We start from the raw sequence: 18,306 nt of genomic DNA, 5'->3' as shown, positions 1-18,306 counted from the left end.
AACAAAAAACTTTTGAAAGAGAAACAGAGGGTAAAAGAAAATGCTTGAAAGTGGATGTAAGAAAATAAGCCACTGGAATCATCCTGCTAAAACCCGCTGTCCACAGAACCAAGAACCACTCTGCCACCACTTGTTGTCATTCTAAGTGCATGTACATTTGATAAAACTCCAGTTCTGCCACTTTTTCCTTCCTTTTTTTTCCCCCCTGTTGTTTTGCTTTAAATCAAAAGCAATGTTCAAAAACATTCAGCACAGACAAATTTGTTTATGGCATTGTTTTACAAAAGTTCCTAACAGACAGTGACTATTTCATTGTTGGATGTATCCTTTATTTTATTAATCATGAGAAGTAACCAATGGAACGCTAAAAATAAACTTTGTAAAGAAATCTAGTCTGAAATTTGAATCTCTTTGAAGCAAATTCAGTGATCATGGTTAACAGTTGAAAACTGATTCTTGCGCATCAGTGAAATAGGCATGGCTCTTTTAAAAATGTCACAAATCTTTCAAATATAGGCACCATGTTTTAAATTTTGCACATACAAAATATGTTCATGTTACTCAAATTACACAATATGGCAGTGTTATAAGTCTGAGCATTATTGTCATATAATGGCAGAGAGAAGAGCTGAAAGCTCACATGAGACTACTGACTGGGACAAATCTTGAAGAGACAAAAAGTATAAAACAACAGTTTTCCTGCTGTATGCGTTTGTGGTGTGCATGTGTGATAGTGCATATAACAAAAAATGTTTAGGAGTGAGTTCAGATAACAGCCCATCCATTTGTTCTCAGTTTCTTTTCCAGTTTCATTACCAAAGGCTTTGATTTTAAATGCATGTTAAAATGCAAATTCAAATCCCATATAAACCATTAGTATGTTGACTGATTTGAGTCAAAGATTTGAGAATTACTGCCATACGTCTTTCTGTTATTCTACTTTTCAGCTTCTGGGTATGTAGGGTATTTGACTGTCTCAATTTTCTCCTTAACTTTATAGGACGGGTACAGGCCTGTTTTTCCTAATTTCCTATTGATTCCTTTTGAATAACCATCCCAGTGATTTCCAGCTACTCCAATTATGTCTCCAGGTTCCATAGGAATTTCATCAGCAGTTCGTGGATGATGAGCATAAACAGCAATCTGGTTATGTGCATTCTGTCCCCCAAAGTAGTAGATATCATCCAAAGAATGGAAATATGCTGAAGCATCTGGATGCAATGTCTGCATAATTTCATAGGCAACTCGACAAACCTTGGAAATAAAAAAAAAGAGAACTTATAAATATTGTGTGCGTGTGCCTAAAATATATCATAGTCAGTAAAGAATGTGTAACAAGTATATTTTACAAAAGGAAGAACAAGATTACTTTTTAAGAAGTATTTGAAAACACTATGTATTTGCTAACAAGAAGCACGCAGCTCTGAACTGGGATTCTGTATAGACATAGCAAATAACTACTTTCAGTGGTCTACTTTTCAGTAAAAATCGTGAACTCCCAGATGAACACCAGCCATTCTGCCTTTTAAAATGAATAACTTGCAGCTAATCAAACATAAAAGCAAATTTGTTTTCTTTTTTGACTAAAGTATATTTTACTTCTTGATGAACTTTTAGAACTTACATTTTCAAAGTCTACTCTGTAGTAACGATGGTCCTGGATCTTCCTTTCTCCCTTCCTTAAAAATGGGTGTGATTTTTCCAGTCACTGGGGCCTTCTTATGACAGATACGACCTTTTGGGTATGATGGAGATTAGCTTGGCAATTACATCAGGCAGTGGCCTTCAGGACCTTGGGATGCACGGGCCTCATAGATACACATTCAGTCTCACATGTCAAATGCCTGATTTGGTCACTGTGATTTCTCTGACTTGTAATCTAGATTACTATATCTTTCTCTGATTTTGATTACCATTACTTTAGTAAGATGTTATAGTTTGTGATTTTTGAAGTTTTGTTCTCTGCATGTGTGCACCCAATGATGAGGAGAGACACACAACTCTGAAAGATTTTAAATCTTTTCAGTATGAGTCATTCTTGTAAATCCTTCAAATCTGACAAAGCACTGAAAGTTTCCATTCAGTAATTGCTTCCTTTATAGCTGTGAACCTAGAAAACTAACCTGTCAACAAGAGCAGGCAAAGAATCCACATAAAGAATTACACATTCAACTAAGTACGATTGTTTCTTATTTTTCTTCATAGATTTATTTGCTTTGCAAACTATATACTTACAATGCAAAATATAGGACTAGTAAACCCTGAAAGAAAGTGAGATTATCAGGAAAAATAAGTCTCACAGACAGAGCTACAACTTCATCTAAATGAAGACTGAAGAGACAAAATAGCTATTTAATGCACAACCTTAATTCTGCAGTTGTTTTATGATTTGTTTTACTGCTCTGTGGCTTTTTCACACATTTCAATTAATGTGACACAGAGCAAACAGAGTCAAGGTAGATTTTAGCCTTCTCTTGGCAAGCCTAATTTTTAAACAACAAACTTATACTCAATATTCATTTAGCTTTCATAGCACAAGTAAGAATATAGGATATTTCCAAAAAAGTTTGATCTTATTCAAGCATACAGTAATTTTCTAAAAATACCTCTGTAGTGAACACTTCGTTTTTTTTCTTCCCCTCTCAAGGAAAAGAAAATGGAAAAAATCCAAGCTAGAATAGACAGTCCAAAATCACTCTGAAAATAAATTCCCACCCTTACTTTCTCTTCACACAGATTACATACTGGATGGTCATCATTAGCCTGGTTTTGCTTACAGTCAAGCCATAGCATCTGCCAAACTGTTTATTTCATTGATGAAAGGAAAGTGATGGTATATCAAATGTTAGAAAAGAATTTTTAATTCCATAAAAGCAAAATATTTCTCAACATCAGAAAAAAACTGCAAGAGATCTTAGAGAAGTACAATAGAAGAAAACACTGTGGATATTTGCATTGGTACATGTCCAGCAAAATTGAGGAGTATGAATTATTAAAGCAAAAGAAATCACTAAGAGTAAATGAGGTTGGACTAAATTACAGTCCCAGCTACTGAAAGTTACAGTTTAATACAAGACTTTCTAGACTTCAGCAGAATTTTACACTGCTGAAAACTGTCATCCAGGAAAAATATCTACTGTTAATGCACAGAGATGGAGAATGAGGATAGAGCTCAAGGATACTGTGCAACTCAAACGTACTCTCAAAGGGGGGTTAATACCAGATGACCTCTAGAGGTTACCTTCAATCTTCATGACTTTAACTATACTACTTTATTTTAGCATACAGCTACAATTTTTACAACTTTTACAACAGCTACAATTCACCTAAAATATATTCTGTCAAAGCAATTCTAAAACCTAAATTTAAACACTGTTCTTCTACACTTATATCCGGTATGTTGTAAACACAGCTATCTAAATATAATAGCAGATCACATCACAGATTTCTCATTAAGTTGTGGGGTTTTTTTTGTTTTGTTTTGGTTTGTTTTGAGGTTTTTGTGTTTCTGTTTTTGTTTTGTTTTTTACCAAAAAGCACATAACGCTTCCTTTAGAATGTGAAATTTTTACCACATCTGACATACACAGTCCTAGGTCTTAGCTGATAATCACCTTGTGAAAATAATTCAGGTGAATAGAGCATTTTTTTTTTTTTTTTTTTAAGTGGATGGCTTCTCACAGACTTTTCTTACCAGGGATTTTTTACTTTGGAATTTATTCCTATCTTGCCCTGAAGTAGCCAACATTAATAATCTTCTAAATATGCTTTTTAAAAAGTAGTTTTCTTCACATGGTCTGATGAATAGTGAGCAAAATGCAACCATAAGCACGACTAAGAGATAAAGGACTTTTCTACATTTTTCTCTGGTTTTGCTGTCTTCTTGTCATAATAACACAATTATGACTTTTGGCAGTCAATGTGAATAAATTACTCTATTGATCATATATTAATATTATGCTTATTTATTTTTCATTACAGTGCAGAAAACAATTTACATTTGAAGTTAGAGAAAACTTTTTTTTGAAGTAATTTTTTAACTTTCAGTTTTTGTGTCTACTTCCACAATAGAACATCTGCATAAGATCACAACCTATTACCATCTACAACTGAACACTTTCCTAAACAGAGAGCATATTTGACGAACGTAGGTTAAATATGTTCAGTTTGATTTTGATGATATTTTGCTGTACCTGAATTAGATGGATTACCACATGCAAGAGAAAACCATTTTCTGTTTTTTGTTTTATTTTTTAAACCTTCCAGCAGCTTTTAAAAACTGCTTTTCATGATGAATATGAAATTAATATATTTACTATGGTGTAACATATGTAATACAGAAGATGATGGTGACAGTTACATGATTCAGTTTTCCTACAGACTCCACCCATCTTGCTTCAAGCTCAAAAACAACAAGAAAAAAAAAAAAAAAAATCACAGTGCATAATCATCTGCAATAAGAATTCTCTGTAGATTGCAGTGACCAGAATTCACATTTACTCCCCTGTTCCTGGATATCTAGAAACATAATAGTCTCTAATAAGAAATTAAATTTCTCCTTCCCTTGTCCCTCCTGCTATTAAGTCAAGCAATATGTTTAAGCTATCGCTGAGCACTTTGAATTATAGAGATGGACGGATACAAGATAGATATTAACTTTATGCAAAGTTCAGAAGTGTCAAATGTTCAAAATTATTTTTACTTACTTGTGTGCCTTAACTAAGCTGTGTAAAAACAAATGTACAAGTTACATATTAACTTTATATAAAACTAGAAAATGTTTTTTTCTTAATTGAAATGCCTTAGTTAAGCCAATAAATTCAATAGGGGAGAAGTAATCAACCAGTGCTAAGTCATCTACATTTTCAGATATTATATAAAAAAATCACAATAGTCCCATGAAATTTTTATGAAAGAGAACTGAGACCAAGATAACAGAAGCAAGAAGAAAAGGAAGATTCAGAATCAGTACATATATTCTATATTTTATTTATAATGCAGTTTACCTGGGATGAAAATGTACAGACCAGGAAGTCTGCCTGAGACAAGAAGTGGATATCCAGAATGACACCTCTTAGGGAGTTCTCAGTGTATCGATTATGAAGTCCGGCTGACCAAGATATGGAGTTATCACTGATAAATTCATAATTTGGATACCTATGAAAATATAATACACTGTTAACTGTAGCGTCTGGTGTTGTTAAGAAGCATCATCTTTGCTGCTGTAAGATAAGATAGTTAATGAGAGTCACTCCTTTGCACTCTAGAATATTACTACTGCCACCAAGCATGCCCTCAATTGATCAAAAGGAACTTAAGTAAGAAGAAAGCCTAAGACATCACTGTAAAATATGAGGAAGTGGATGCTGTTTTCTGTTAATCCTACTGATTTTACATAAACACGCACACATCTTGCTTTCTCTACTAGTAAGTGGAATACAGAACTGTCCTTACTGAACTGTTTCTGTTCATTAAGGTATTTTTTATTAGATACTGATTATGATGCCTTGCAAGAAAAGTAGTCACCTCTAAAGGGCCACATTAAATAAATGAATCTGAATTTAAAAGAAAATTGTTTTTCCACAGTTAAGATTGTGTGGAGAACAGATTTCACAATTTACTGTTTAAAAGGAAATGAAGGAAATTTAGAACTTTGATATGTAAAGAAAGGTGTATTGACACAAAGAATTTTTTTTTAATTTGAAATATAAATTTTAAAAATATTAAGTGAAATCAAAAGTTTCTAACATGTAACAACAACTTTGAAAAAAAACAAAAACAAAAACAAAAACACATTTTTTAGAACCTTGAAAAAGAATAGTCTTTTTCAGAATATTTTTACCCTTTACAAGGGAACTGAATGGCTGAAAGTAGCACGGTTTAAGCAAATTTTCAGCCAGTCTCCAACCAAAAAGAAGTTTTATATGAAAAAGTCTAGATAGATGCAACAAAGATAATTACACTGCTGTTACAAAATTTTATTTCAAACCTGAAGTGCAACTTGTGTGACTAACACACTCACTACAAACTGGCATGTTATGAAGCTAATTACAAAACAATTTAGATATAGATACAGTTTTCAAAGTTATAAACTCATTGCAACTACAAAGCACGAAGCACATATTACATGAGATAGTAAATTAGCTTATACCACACTTATAAGAATTAATCTTAATGGGCTTAATAAAGAAAATCAGAATACAGACCAGGCTCTAATGCTACAGTAGCCATAACTTACACCTGTAACTAGATCTTTCAAAGCCTGAGAAAGTGGTGCTTAACGTTTCTTAGAATCAGGAGGTTTACACTCAGATTTCTTGGAAAGTTTCTGAAATTAACACACGTTTATATTCAACATTACATACACACTCTTGATACATGGTTGCCATAATTACGAAAGTATGTTGTACAAATATGCCTAATTCCATTTTTCTCCTAAAGCTATAGAAAAACTGTTTCCAAAAGTTAAACAGGAAACAATAGGCTTTACCACCTAATGTTAACTAGCCATAACTAACAAATCAGGACATCAATTGCAGGAGTCAATCAAAAAGATTTATTAAAACTTCCTCCTTGGCTGAAATAATTTGAGAAATAATTTGAACATATTTCTAAAGTAACTTAACCAAATTTCATCTTCCCAAGAGAATCACCTGCTCTAACAGTAAATCAATGCATCTATGTTAAGTTTCCTTCTGAAATCTTTTCCTAAAGAATCTGTGTTTTTTTACTAGCAAACAGTCAGTCCAGTAACTTGATAAAAAGAAAAGTGTTGTTTTGGATATTGCTTTAAAAAACCTCATCTATTGTTTTGTGCTTCTAACAGCAGCATTAAAAAAATCCCTCTTATACCACAGACTGAAATAGAGAATCTGAAAGTAAAAGAGCTTCACAGTAGGTTGCTTTATCATCAGAAACATCAGAGACTTCAAAACATCTTAAATTTTCATAGAAAGATTTGAAGTATGACTAATGTTACTATGCACCTTGGGGTACTGAAAATACTGAAAATTAATTTTATAAGCAGCACCTGTTTCTTTAAGTTATTTCAAATTTAAGGTTCACTGCACCCCAAAATTACCTATACATTATCTTACATATACAGTTAGATAATTTCCCTTCCTCCTTTAATTCAGGAAATGGTGTTCAAGTCACTTTTAAATCTGGACTGTTTCCATTTTGTAATGTTGATTCTAAATCATTTAGCCATCAGAATTCAACCCATTTCTTGAACACAGTGATTCCACCCTAGTACTGATCTACTCACATACTTAAGTTTTCAAAGAAGTATTTTTTGTACCCCGTCCAGTTCCCCATCCTAATGCTATGTTCACGCTTGGAAAAAGAGGATTCCTTTAAACATCCTAAAATGTGAGTGTAATAGCAGACACAGGCAGCCAGAGCAACGAGTCTTCTAGTCCTGAATCCTGTTTCCAACCAGGCTGAAAGCACAGCATAAAGAAAAACAGAATAACTGGCCAAAGCTTATATCTTCATAAGCTCAGCCACATGTGGCCAACAGTCTGCCTCCAGCAGGTGAGGTTTAATTCTTCTTCCCACTCACTATATATAGTGCTTTATACTCAATTTAAAGTTATTCTTACCACAGTAACTACAAAGAACAAAGAAAATGGAATTTCTAAAGCTCTACAGGTAAAGTGCCTCCTATTTGCTTTCCCATCTGTATGTGACAATTAATGTGATATGTACATTGCGAGCTTTTGTGTATTCTTTCTTTCCTTTTTAAACAGAACTCTGGCAATGCCCATTGTAAGTATTCATGAGGTAAACGAAAAATGAATAATAAGATGTCAGCCTCTTACTGACAGAATCATCTATACACAGTATACATCCCTCAAACGGATTCGTATGTAAGCTAGAAAGGTGTTGAATATGGTTCCTTAATACATCACAGGCATGTTCAGCTGCAGTATTTTGAACACTGTACACCTTAAAGAAGATGCTGTCAATAATAATGTAGACCAGAAATACATACACTAGAAAATCCAGGAGTTTGTTATTGAAAACCATTAAATCAGCTAAAGAACAAGCATTTTACAGCAATCCTATCTGTGACAAGTGTCATAACCTCTGCTTACCAGAAATTCTCAAGTACTTTTATTCCATAATCACTACAGTTAGTCTCTAACCATCTTGTTAGTCATCATCCGAAATTTGAAAACATACTTCGTTTTCCAAATGTGACTCCAAAAAAGGCAAAAACACTCATAAATGCTACAAACTGAGACTACTATCTCTACTACCTTTCTTACCATACTTGTACTGTGCAGATATCTAACTGCAAGCCAGAACAGTACTGTTTTTATGGCTATGAATAGTTTGAAATATTTTTCTTGATATAAAGAACACACTTGTGTGTATGTTAGCAGGATTTTCATTATTTAAATTCCAATACTGTTTGATGGACAATTGCTCTCATGTAGAGACAGAGCTTCTTCTGCAACCAATATCAAATCTAATGTAAGTTACTCAAATACAATGGGACAGTTGCTTCTATGAAAGCAGTGTGACTAGAACTTTATTTGCTTGGGGTTTTTTTGTTTGCTTGTTTTTAGTCAAATGTAATTAGTTTTGTTCCCAGGAAAAAAAAAAAAAAAAAAAAAAATTGAGCCAAACCAGCTGCAAAACTATTAACATTAAATCAAAATTCTCCTGTAAGGTTTAGTATCTGCAGATTGGGGTGATATCTTTACATTGTTAATGTATCTTACTCACAGACTTAAAGCATACAGTGCTAACGATTCAAAAGTTGAAAACAGGAAAAAAAATGTCTAAGATTGGTAATGAAGTATCAAATTTGTTATTCTACAAGGAGTAATCAATGTCATTTATGACCATGTAATTCATTAAATATTACAACCTAACTTTTGTATTACCTGTCTTTTCATTGTTCAGATCTGCACTTTAAATGTTATGCTACCCTAATTGCTGCTGCTATGGTTCTTGTCTGTATATATACAAAAAAAAGATGGATTAGATTTCCATCATATGTGGCATTGTATATATTTCATTTAGTTTTTTCTGACTTCCCCAACTTTAAGCAGCAGGTTTTTATAGATGTAAAATAGAAATCACACAATTGAAATACACAGGCTTGCAAGGCTGCAAATAATTCCTGTTAGAAAATAAGTTTCCTATTCCTTGTATACACAAAGAAAATTCAGAGGCTGCATTATGAGTAAATGAATGCATATGTGTACTGACAGGTTTGAACAGTTACATTTGCTATACGAGCTAGGGATATCATATAGCTAGGAAAAGTTTGTCACAGCCATGTTCTAGAGAGCTATTAGACAAAGAGCAGTAAAGAGACCAAGAATCCCATCTACATAAAAGACAAACCTTACATTTATTCATGAATTGAACGAAAAAAAAGAAACAAAAACATATTTTACATAGTGAATATGTATAATTTTTTTGAAAAAGTCACAATTTTTTCAACTAACTTTTAAAAATTCCTCTGGCAACTAGAATCATAGAATCGAGGAATATCCCAAGTTGGACTCAGTGATCTTCAAGGGTCACTTCCAAGTCATGGACCATCTACTCACAAAAAGGTAGTGTTTGGACAGGTGAAATTTTTTAGCATATTAACTAGTTGGCAACTTTATTTCCAAATACTTTCTTTTAATATGCATGTTTTATTAGAAGTTTGGTGCGTTTATATTACTCATATTTTACTTCTCCTTTAGAGAGTTGGTTGGGTTGCTTTTATGTAGTCAAAGATATTGCTAAACTCTTCTAGAATTAAGCTTTAAATCTATGCATACTTGGGGGAAAAAAAAAAAAGAACATCCATGAAAAGAATTTCTAAGAGAAAAATCAAAAGTACAGGAAGCTGAAATTCTTTACTGCATAAAAGATCATAAAACTGAGCCCACAATAGCCAGAAACTGTAAACAGTAATTAGAAGGAACAAACTGTAAGATAATCGTAGTTCATCTTACTTGGATTTGGCCTCCTGCAATAATGAAGGGTCATCTGTAGCCAAATACACTCTCTTTTTATCAACATGCATTCTACGAGCAAGAAGTTCAAACCGCTCTTCAACATGCACCATATATTCTTCAATGGGATGAAACGCTGCTTCTGTTCCTACTTTGTCTGTCCTCCGAACATGAACACTGGAACAGGACAGAAACTGGGAATTCAGAATGTAAACACAACGCATACTTAAACAAGTGAAATCTTAACTTTAAATTTCATGCCTATGCTGCAAATTGAATCCGTTCATTAAACAAGGAATGATTAGAAGTCATTGACAGCCATCACGACATGCTGACTTGAGAAATTATTCACTGCAAGATCTGAAACATATATTAGACTTTTTAACAACATAAAGTTTACTGTGAGCCTCCTCTTGAATGTAATATAGGAAGGCTGCTCTGAAAGTAATGCCTCCTAATTTAATGTTGGGCCCACAATGCCAGAGGCAGATGCTGGTGGTATGGCAGTAGAGGCTGAACCTTCCCACCAATATTTCATTACGTGTTGTTGATGTGAAACAGATGGCAGCAGAAGGGCAGACTGACAAAATGGTGCCTGACATGAAAGTACGTGTGAAGCAAATTCGTATTACTGAATTCCTCCACATAGAAAAAATGGCACCCACTAACACTCGTTGATGCTTGCTGAATGTTTATGGTGACCAAACAGTGAACGCAAACACAGCGAGGTAGTGAGCAATGCATTTCAGCACTGGGAACAGTGGCAGTGGGTCATCTCTGCTGGTTCAGATTTTTAAGCAAGTAGCATGCAGGTTTTTGCTCATCACTGGTGCATAGCTAATGGTGATGAATATGTTAAAAACTAGTGTTTCGTAGCTGAGAATTTGCTCTATCAAATAGTGTGAACACGTCCTTTTTATCTGTTGTAGTTTCCACGGAAATAAATAGGAGGCATTAATTTTGGAGCAACGTATCTTGTAAAGAATGCAGGGAGCAACTGAAATAAAAAAAAATGAAGGAGGTTCAATTAAAACATACTGAGTATTTCTTACCGACAGAAATTATCAAGCAATGCTTGTTTAATACATAAGCAAATAAGCAAAATAAGAATATTTGCATCATAGGTATACTGGGACACCACTATAAGACAGGGTTTGAATAAAGGTAGTTGAAATACATCCTCCTACTACTCTTGAAACCTAACAAGTCTTAAGATATGCCAGTAGAGAAGTAGCCTATCAGGTCAATGGTTAAAAGCCAGTTAAAGAACTAATATTTGGACAGAACTACTATATATTAGAAAAAGAAAGATGAAGTATTGAAAGAAAAATATAGTAAAGGAAGCAGCAGCAAAAACTGTCACATCACAAGACAGTAAAAACCTTCCTTCCACAAGCTGTGCTTCATTGCACATAGCTACCTTCCTGCTCCCTACAGCTCCCCATACAGTGCTTTCCAATCCATAGATGCTGCTAGCAACAATTAAAACATCAGCAGAAAAGGCACACACCATGATCAAGTGCAGTCAACAAGACAATTAGCAGTGGATTGCAGCATGTGAAGTGTACACTCTTTCCGTCAATGATAAAGGTTACAATCTCTTTAGAAGAAGACACAGATAGAAAAGTGTCTGGAATAAAAACTGCAAGGCAATTACATGAATGTAATTCAATGTTACATTTCTAGATATCAAAGGACATTTAATTCTTCTACTGAACCTACATCTATTTCCAACAACAGAACAAGAAGAAAAGGAATACTTGCTATCAATTTGTATTATGCACAGCTTACTAATAATGATGACTTAGTCTAAAAAGTACCCCCCCACTCCCTCAAAATACTTCAGGCTCTTGGAACACCATTATAAAAAAAAACTTATGAACAGGAATCATTGTATACATATATTAATGCACAGAGAAATAAAGAAAACTAAATACCCACCCAATCACAGGATGTTTGAAACCGAGTTTCCTGGTGGCTTCCTCTATTTCTTTTTCTAGCCAAGGCTGTGGACGAATCAAGTATTTGACAAACTGTGAGACCCACCATACTGCAGGATCCCCGTGTACACGAATTAGCCTATCAGCCAGGTCCTCAGGGACAGCCAATGGTAAATAAGGTGGCCGTGGATGTAAGCTGTCAACAATGGGGAGCTCCACCACCTGTACATCCTTATCATTAGCCTCACCTGTATTAAAATACATACCAGGACATGTCAGATAGTTTACTAATTAATAAGCTTTATCACTGCCTTGTAGCATTTCAAACATATCAGCTAAACAAAAGCTTCAATTTTAGAAACATCGCCAAACCCATTCTCTACCTTCACCAGAACAGAATTAAAAAAAATAAAATACAACAAGAAAAACACAATTTTAGGCTAGATTTATTTATAAACTGAAACTATCTATTCTACTAAAACAATGTTGAAGGTCTTTGAATTCTCAGCAGATGTCAATCAATAAAAGCTAAGAAGTGTTTCTGTTCACATATTTATACCTGGTTTTCCTTTTCAGTAAGACCAGAGCATTATTGTGGAGTGAGGCTTACTTGACTATAACTTGCTATCTAAAATGCTTAAATTCAGTTGCTTAAGACAAAAGTAGAGAAATTGTTTAAGGCCCAAGAAACTGTTAAAAAAATAACTACATGGTTTTACTTTTTTTCTTAAATGTAATTTTTCACTTACCTTCAACTTCCTGAATACATTTTAATAAATTCCAGCTTTTCTAACATCAATTAGAACAACTAATTTAGAAAACAGCAAATAGAATTTGCTGTTCTACTGACAGAGACAATTCTTGTCTTGAAGAACCTAAGCTACGAAGGTAAGGAGCAAACTAAATAGATCAAGGAAAACAACCAAGTACTACAGATGTATGTGATTTACTTCCATGTAAGAATTTGTTATTTCTAAATACCAACTAAAGGAGAACATACAGATGTTTTAGACAGAACTTTCTCTTAAGACTAGATTACCCTTATATGTGTCTAAATAACTAATCTTTATCCTCTGTCTTGAATTATACATATAAAATTATTAGTGAACTTATACTTTAAAAATTATAGTTCAATTAATATTTGAAAGATGACCCTAAGAATGAACAGCTCTGACGTTCTTCCCCTGTGGGCAGCCCTGCCTTAAAACAATTTATCCGTAAAACCATACCTAGAGGCTATAAAGACAATATTCAAATGAAGCTGCAGGAAACTTTGCTTCAGGTTTCCTGTTTCAATTCATGATTCATCCTAATGGTTTGCAGGTCTTATTGGAGAACACACCATTATTTAAGCATGCAAATTGTATCGTCCATCGTGTACTGCAGAAATAACTTCCAACTCTATTGTGACCTGTCCTTAACCTGATTTAATCTGTTTTTTTCTTCTGTTTATTGTTCCTTTATTTTTACTACTTAAAAATAAAAAAATAAAAAAATAAAAAAATAAAAAAATAAAAAAAACCCGCCTCAGTTAGTTTATAACCCTTCTTCAATGTATTATTGGAGAATGCAACCAGGATGTCACAAATCAGCAAGTAAAAATGAGAAAGAGGTCTACCCTTTTTTCAGCATATTGCAGTGATAACATAAAACTGTGATTTTGCAGTTCAAAATTTTATTGCTAAAAACATCCTTTCAAGATACTTTTAGTTTTGAGTCTCACAAAAGAGACAATGGCCACAGTCATCAAAATTCACAGAAGTAGTTAAAAACTGGAATCCAAGGATTCCTACATTGTTAACCCAAAAAATAGTTTTCAAAGTTTATTACTATAAAGTATTTATTACTATAAAGTATTTGTATAGTATTTAATATAATGAAATGCTGGAACACACCAAACATTTCACAGGATAGAAAGACAGATGCAGTGAAGGGAAAAACTTTTTTTTTCCTCTTTCCAGCACTGACGTTAACTTCCAACCCCAGTGATAAGCTCAGAGTTCTCTTGAAATACAGTGTAACCATGTTCATGTCAGAAATGGAATATTTCTTGTGACTCTAGGATAAAGGCATCAGGCTTGTACATTTGATCATTCTTGCTGATATGTAACCTTAAGCATCATTGAAAATCTATAGCTAAGGTGTCTGTCAACAAGAAAAAAGAACGAACACAAGGGAAAGAACAGTTTCTGTCAACTCAGGATCTAAAAGCTCTGACTGTTAGTCCAAAGAGTAAACTGTATATAGCCATTATGGCACTGGGGTAGTACTGGTCTGAGGATGTCATGCTGTACCACCTGCATTTCTAGAGAAAAAACCATATGCTATGAAAACATCTCATTAGCGTCACAGTCTCTTATCGACAGATGTAGCCTATACAATTCTCTGTTGAAAACCTTAACATTTTTCAGATGTCCCAAAGCCACTTTCACTGCTGCCAACCACTTCCTTCTTGATATACTGGAAAGAGAGTAAAGAACAGTGTTCTGACATTCCCTTACTGAATCTATAGGCCCAACTAATATTAACAATCAACACTATCAGTTATCTATCCTTAAGCAGAGTTACTGAGCCAAAATTCCTTTCTGGAGTAAGAGTATCACACCGTGTGCTAAACTAGTGCTGACAAATAAAAAGGCTATAACCAGAAATGCAGCACAGCACCTCTCTTACTTGTTTCGCACTGTTAACTGTTTTTTGTCCATAGGTTAACCCATTCCCTACCCATTGTTAGAATATCTATTTATCTCCCAGTTACTACGTGGCCTGTACTTGTTATTAATATGACATACTACCAAACTTGAAATTCTACTACTCTAATACATCTTCCATGATGAAGATACATCTCTAAACCTACCTATTTTTAATATGAAGAGTCTTAGAGTCTTAAAATCAACTGTGTTTTCCTGCACTTACTTAAACCATTACAGATTACTATTTTAAAACTATTTGGAGGGGGAGTCTATAAAATCCAGTTTTAAAAGCTCAAAGTTGTTCACATAAAAGTTATCTGTACTGAAAATTAACATAAGAAATTCTTTCTAGTGTTTAGCATAAATTCAGAAGGAAATGCCAGTCATCTACACATCTATCACTACAGCTACTCAATTTGACAAATACAAAAAAAAAGTTTTAAATATGCAGGGAAAACTACAAAATTATGCTGATGGTTTTCTAGTCTGTTATGATGTTGACTGGAAGAATTTTATTAAAATCAATGCTCTGTTTTCTTTGAGATAAAGCTATCTGATCCTTCAAACATGAATGCCCATCTGAATATACGGTTGCTTTTTTTTTTTAACTAGCAAAATGGTTCAGCCCAGAATAGGAAGGATCAATGTATGGATCTACATATAGCAAGACCTTCAACTTTGCTATTATTTTTACAACTTGAAGTTTGGTTGAAGTCTGTTTAGTTTATATTAAAATATATTTCAAGATGGTTTTTGTATGTGTGTCAATTTCCACTGACCACATTTTCTTCATATTTACGTTATTTTTATACTTCAAACATGCTTTATTATTTTAAAGTTTACAACAACAGCTTCTACTTACATTTCAGTTCCCACAAAAATTGAATTCATATCTGGCTCATAACACATTGGCAGACTGATGAAAGATTATATTTAAAATATGAAATTTTTATTAAGAAAAAAATCTCTGCCAAAGCAGTAGAGTCCTCTTAATAAGAATGTTAATTTTTCAGTAGAATGAATAAATAAAATTCAAACGTTTATGCATACAATTGCAGCCATTGTTACTGTGGTTCACATAACATTAAAGGAAGAGTTACCAGAATAGCCCTACACGATAGAATTTGCAATAAATAAATAAATAGGAGTTGAGTTAAGTGAGTTAATTGTTACCTGACCAGTGTCCAGTGGTTGTACCAGATCTGTCAGTACAGGACTCGCTTACAGGTCTAAATACAGTCTCCCAACCACCAGTAGCATAGCGCCAATTCTGAGACTCTAAAATGAGCGTTCGCTGAGTGCCATAAGCAATCATGAAGCAGTAGACTACATGATGAAGTTGACAACCATAGCCACAGCCTTTGTTAATATTACAGACAAGTTTCTTAGCTTTGCTGCAGTCCTTTGGGTTCTGTAAATATGGATGAAAAAGTAAAGTTGAGGAGCAGATATACACAAAGACATACATGCTTTTTTGTGAAAAACTGACAAATGTCATAAATCACACAAGTCATCCTGCTATAATACATCTCATTAAAATGAATGAGCAAGCTTCAGCTCCATGAAAATTTTATGCAAGATTTTCACAGTGAATGTGAACTGGTATTGAGCATTCTTCACTATCTTAATATACAATAGAATATCTTCAATCAGTTTCTCACTTGTAAATCTGTAGGAAGAAGCTAATACTTGTATTCAGAATTTACATACAGCCAACATGATTCTCTAATATTTGTACACAACATTCACATATAAGCACATTGTTCTCAGTCTTGGAATGGTTTTTTTTTTTTTTTTTTTTTTTTTTTTTTTAATTCTTTTGGCATTCTTCTAAGTTTTTATTTCTCTTTCAACGTCTACACATAACATTGAAAAAAAAAAAAAAAAGAAAAGAAAATTCTCAATTCTCCAGGCTACAGAATAAAACATTTATTAATGGACTGCTTCCCACACTAATTTACTAAACACCATATTACAAAATTACAGATTACAAAACAGACAGCTGAATAGATTGATAGAAGATAGAACATACTATCAGTAAAATAATACACTATATTTCCAAATGTGCATGGGATGTGAATGCTAAGTATATTTAGATATACCAACTGCTAAATATTTTTAGGTATTTGAATGAGATGGAAGCAAAATCTACGTAAGTTTTCCTTTCTGTAAAACAGATTTCTGTATATATTTGCCCTTACATTCTCTCAATATACTTCCACATTCCAAAATGTTTTCTTTTCCCCTATAAAATCTCTAGGATGTAAATTTAGTTTTCAGTTAAACTGGGAGAATACTGATATTTGGAACACAAACAGAAACTTTCTTGCACCACTCCATCTTTAAATAAAGTTTTCTGTAATTCAAGCTTTACAACAAATCAGGTCTTTCCCACATTCAACAAGTACCTTTTGAAGAACAGCATTCTTAAAGATAATTTGAATAATCCAAGACCTACAATACTTAGCCAAAAGAAAAAAAAACAACAACAACAACAAAAAAAAAAACTTGGGAATTCAACTATGAAGGAAAACAATTCAGATCTGAAAAACAAACATCACCATCTTACTTTAGGATTTCACTTTTCTCATTTTAAGGGAAAAGCATCTTGGGTGGCCCGCTAAATGGATACAGTTGAACTATCACTCAAATAAAGGGAATATGCTGCTATCTTGCACCTTGTAAGTGCTGGGAGATTCCAGCTCCTTCTTTCCCAGAGAAGTTGTACAGGAAATCCAAATGCCCTTGTATACCTAGGTTACAAGGAAAGTGATAGATCCAGGTTTCCTCTACAAGAAATCTATCACTGTATTTTTTTCTTATTACTTAACAACCTTTGTAATGAAGAACAGGCCATTAGCAGAGTTACAGAAGTATGGCTGACATCTTTCCTGCAGCTGGGAAATAACATATTACATTGCAGCCCTCAAAACTGCTTCAGTACTCACAGAAATAATAGTGTTTAGTCTTGGATTTAATTAACATTAATTGATTTGCTTGTTTGAAGGAATAACCTTGAGCAGCTTCTTTTAAATTACTGACTTAGGCTGTTACTTTCTCTTACTAAAAATAGCTCTCCTGAATTCATTTAAAAATTATTTTCACAGAATTTTATCTAAGATATGCTAAACAGGAACCAAAAACCTTTAAATAAAGTTATTTAAAGTTATCTCTAGTATCTGATTCACCAGAGAAAGCCTGGCACTACAAATCTTCACAAGAAGATTAATGAAACTGAAGTGAATTCCACACTATCAGGATTGACCGCCTCAAATGTTTAAGCCTTGTTAAATTCAACCTTAGCTTGGCAAGAGCAGCACAGTACAAGTCCTTTAATTTTAGCATGTCTTCTTAAAAAGAGACTAGACTGCTGTACCCCACTTGCTTTCTCCATGGTAATATTTTGTAGATGTTTATACACTACACGTCCTTCTCAGTTCTCTTTGACTGAAATCTATTTAGCCTTATTTCTTGGAACTATCCATTCCACACATTTGATCATCCTCTTCAGGTTTTCTAGTGCTATCACATCTCTCCTGACACAACAAGACTGGCACTGCACAGAATATTCACAATGCAGATATTGCTGAACACAAATCATATTTTCACAGAATTATAAATCCAAAATCTTATTACTCAATTGTATTTTCAACTGTATTTGTGTCTGTATATGCTAATGATTGCCTTCTCTCTTGTACATAACTC

The 18,306-nt window shown here is 33.6% G+C and overlaps 1 protein-coding gene across 2 annotated transcripts in view; it reads right to left on the bottom strand.

Annotated features, from left to right (window-relative positions):
* Positions 1 to 307: 307 nt before the first annotated feature.
* Positions 308 to 18,306, bottom strand: part of FUT8 (fucosyltransferase 8) — a 37,258-nt gene continuing 19,259 nt past the window's right edge. For both annotated transcript variants that reach the window (XM_042813633.1, XM_042813635.1), the window contains exons 5-9: positions 15,775 to 16,012; positions 11,910 to 12,156; positions 9,969 to 10,145; positions 5,007 to 5,157; positions 308 to 1,254 (exon numbers count right to left, since the gene is read on the bottom strand). In XM_042813633.1, the coding sequence (XP_042669567.1) occupies positions 937 to 1,254; positions 5,007 to 5,157; positions 9,969 to 10,145; positions 11,910 to 12,156; positions 15,775 to 16,012 (1,131 nt within the window). In that variant the 3' untranslated portion in view covers positions 308 to 936. The remainder of the gene's footprint in view (positions 1,255 to 5,006; positions 5,158 to 9,968; positions 10,146 to 11,909; positions 12,157 to 15,774; positions 16,013 to 18,306) is intronic.

The sequence above is a fragment of the Centrocercus urophasianus genome, unplaced genomic scaffold (assembly GCF_019232065.1).
Source record: "Centrocercus urophasianus isolate 14NV4802_14NV808 unplaced genomic scaffold, USGS_Curo_1.0 seq_14, whole genome shotgun sequence".
NCBI lineage: Eukaryota > Metazoa > Chordata > Aves > Galliformes > Phasianidae > Centrocercus > Centrocercus urophasianus.
The sequence above is the reverse complement of the archived record's forward strand: the minus strand, read 5'-3'. Positions and strand labels throughout refer to the sequence as shown.